Source organism: Sprattus sprattus, assembly GCF_963457725.1.
Source record: "Sprattus sprattus genome assembly, chromosome: 10".
NCBI lineage: Eukaryota > Metazoa > Chordata > Actinopteri > Clupeiformes > Clupeidae > Sprattus > Sprattus sprattus.
Window position 1 is genome coordinate 4,427,485 of NC_137908.1, and position 2,500 is coordinate 4,429,984.

Genomic DNA, 2,500 nt, shown 5'->3' on the forward strand with positions numbered 1-2,500 from the left:
TCATGACACCCCCGTCTACACACCAACGTGGGTTAGTCCATACCTCTCACCCTCTCTCACTCATGACACCCCCGTCTACACATCAACGTGGGTTAGTCCATACCTCTCAACCTTTCTCTCACTCATGACACCCCCGTCACCACCCCTGTGTGGTGTGTTGATGTGTATGTGTGTGTGTGTGGGTGGTTGTGTGTGTGTGTGCGTGTGTGTGTGTGTGTGGGTGGTTGTGTGTGTGTGTGTGTGTGTGTGTGTGTGTGGGTGGTTGTGTGTGTGTGTGCGTGTGTGTGTGCGTGTGTGTGCGTGTGTGTGTGTGTGTGTGTGTTTGTGTGTGTGTGTTTGTGTGTGTGTGCGTGTGTGTGTGTGTGTGTGTGTGTGTGCGTGTGTGTGTGCGTGTGTGTGTGTGGGTGGTTGTGTGTGTGTGTGTGTGTGTGTGTGTGTGTGTGTGTGTGTGTGTGTGTGTGTGTGTGTGAGTGTGTGTGTGTGTTTGCGTGTTTTGTTCTCCCGATTAACATATTAGATGCAGCCTTTACTCTCAATGCTCATTACCTTGTGTGTGTGTGTGTGTGTGTGTGTGTGTGTGTGTGTGTGTGTGTGTGTGTGTGTGTGTGTGTGTGTGTGTTTCTCCCAGCCCGTCAGGCCCTCCCTCAACTCACAGCCTTCATCAGTGCTGGTGTCCCAAATACGACTGAAGATGAGTCAGAGATGGACGAAACCATGGCAGCCGCCTGTCACACTGCACACACCTTGCTGAAGGCGGAGCAGGAGTTGAGCAAGGCGTTGCTAAGCAACAGCCTGATAAACTCCTTGAACAACATGAGTCAGAACAAGTGAGTAGCTCTTCTCAGCATGTCAGTGGGCCTCCTAACAACAAGTGAGTAGCTCTTCTCAGCATGTCAGTGGGCCTCCTAATTTCACTCTCACATGGACGGCTGGCAACGAGCAAAGCTGTCCACGCCAAAATTACCTCAAGCTAATTGTATAACTTGGCAAAATCATTTTGCTAATTAAACGCCAAGATCCTGAGTGCACACTTGAGTGGGTCAACACAGTGCTCCCACACAGCACACACACACACACACACACACACACACACACACACACACACACACACACACACACACAGACACACACACACACACACACACACACACACAGTGCTCCCACACAGCACATCGCACACACACACACACACACACACACACACACACACACACACACACACACACACACACACACACACACACACACACACACACACACACACACACACACACAGTGCTCCCACACGGCACACCATCGCTCTAATGATACGCTGCAGACACTGATCGTTGCTTTGCTCATTCCCTGTCAGAGAAATAAGGGCCAGGTCTGTTACTTCTGCATGGACATGCCTCTGAAACTCATGATTAACAGTAGGACTGTGCGTCCCTGTTTGTGTGTGTGTAGATATGGTAGCTACCTGCACATGTGTGTGTGTGTCGATATAGTATGTGCCTGCACATGTGTGTGTGTGTAGATATGGTATGTGCCTGCACATGTGTGTGTGTGTAGATATGGTATGTGCCTGCACATGTGTGTGTGTGTAGATATGGTATGTGCCTGCACATGTGTGTGTGTGTGTGTGTCGATATGGTATGTGCCTGCACATGTGTATGTGTGTGTCGATATGGTAGCTGCCTGCACATGTGTGTTTGTGTGTGTGTGTCGATATGGTATGTGCCTGCACATGTGTGTGTGTCGATATGGTATGTGCCTGCACATGTGTATGTGTGTGTCGATATGGTAGCTGCCTGCACATGTGTATGTGTGTGTCGATATGGTAGCTGCCTGCACATGTGTATGTGTGTGTCGATATGGTATGTGCCTGCACATGTGTATGTGTGTGACGATATGGTATGTGCCTACGGTAGGTGTTTTTCATGTTGTTTTCAGAGGCGTGAGTTTTTCACATCTTCATATTGGAACACCATTCGTAGTTATTCATGCAGCTGTAGTGCTGGCTCAGGGAAGAGGACGCCCCTGCCTTGCATAGTCCCGTGGGAAATCTTAATTGGGCATGGTACACAAGCTAAGGCTTGATCACCCTTTAGCTGGCCACCTTTGATGAGGGTGTTTAGTGATTAAAGGCCGAAACACCCACTGATTCGAAGGCACACTACTGAGGATGTGTCCCAAATTGACATCTTAACCCAGTCTAAGAAATGAACCTCCCATGCCATTCTGTCAACACCACGGCAAATCTCATGTTAGTGCATACAATCTATTGGCACAATGGACCGTTTTAACATCTCGTCCCGTGTTTTATGATTCATAATGAATTCATAGTTATTAATGCATAATGATACACCATTCATAGTTATTAATGCATAATGACACACCATTCATAGTTATTAATGCATAATGATACACCATTCATAGTTATTAATGCATAATGACACACCATTCATAGTTATTAATGCATAATGATACACCATTCATAGTTATAAATGCATAATGATAC

The 2,500-nt window shown here is 47.2% G+C and overlaps 1 protein-coding gene across 1 annotated transcript in view; it reads left to right on the forward strand.

The window, feature by feature from the left end:
* Positions 1-2,500, forward strand: part of pkp1b (plakophilin 1b) — a gene marked incomplete at its 5' end in the record, with an annotated part of 17,573 nt that overhangs the window by 11,934 nt on the left and 3,139 nt on the right. Inside the window, one exon of the mRNA XM_080846724.1 lies at positions 656-827. Coding sequence (XP_080702850.1) covers positions 656-827 — 172 coding nt within the window. The remainder of the gene's footprint in view (positions 1-655; positions 828-2,500) is intronic.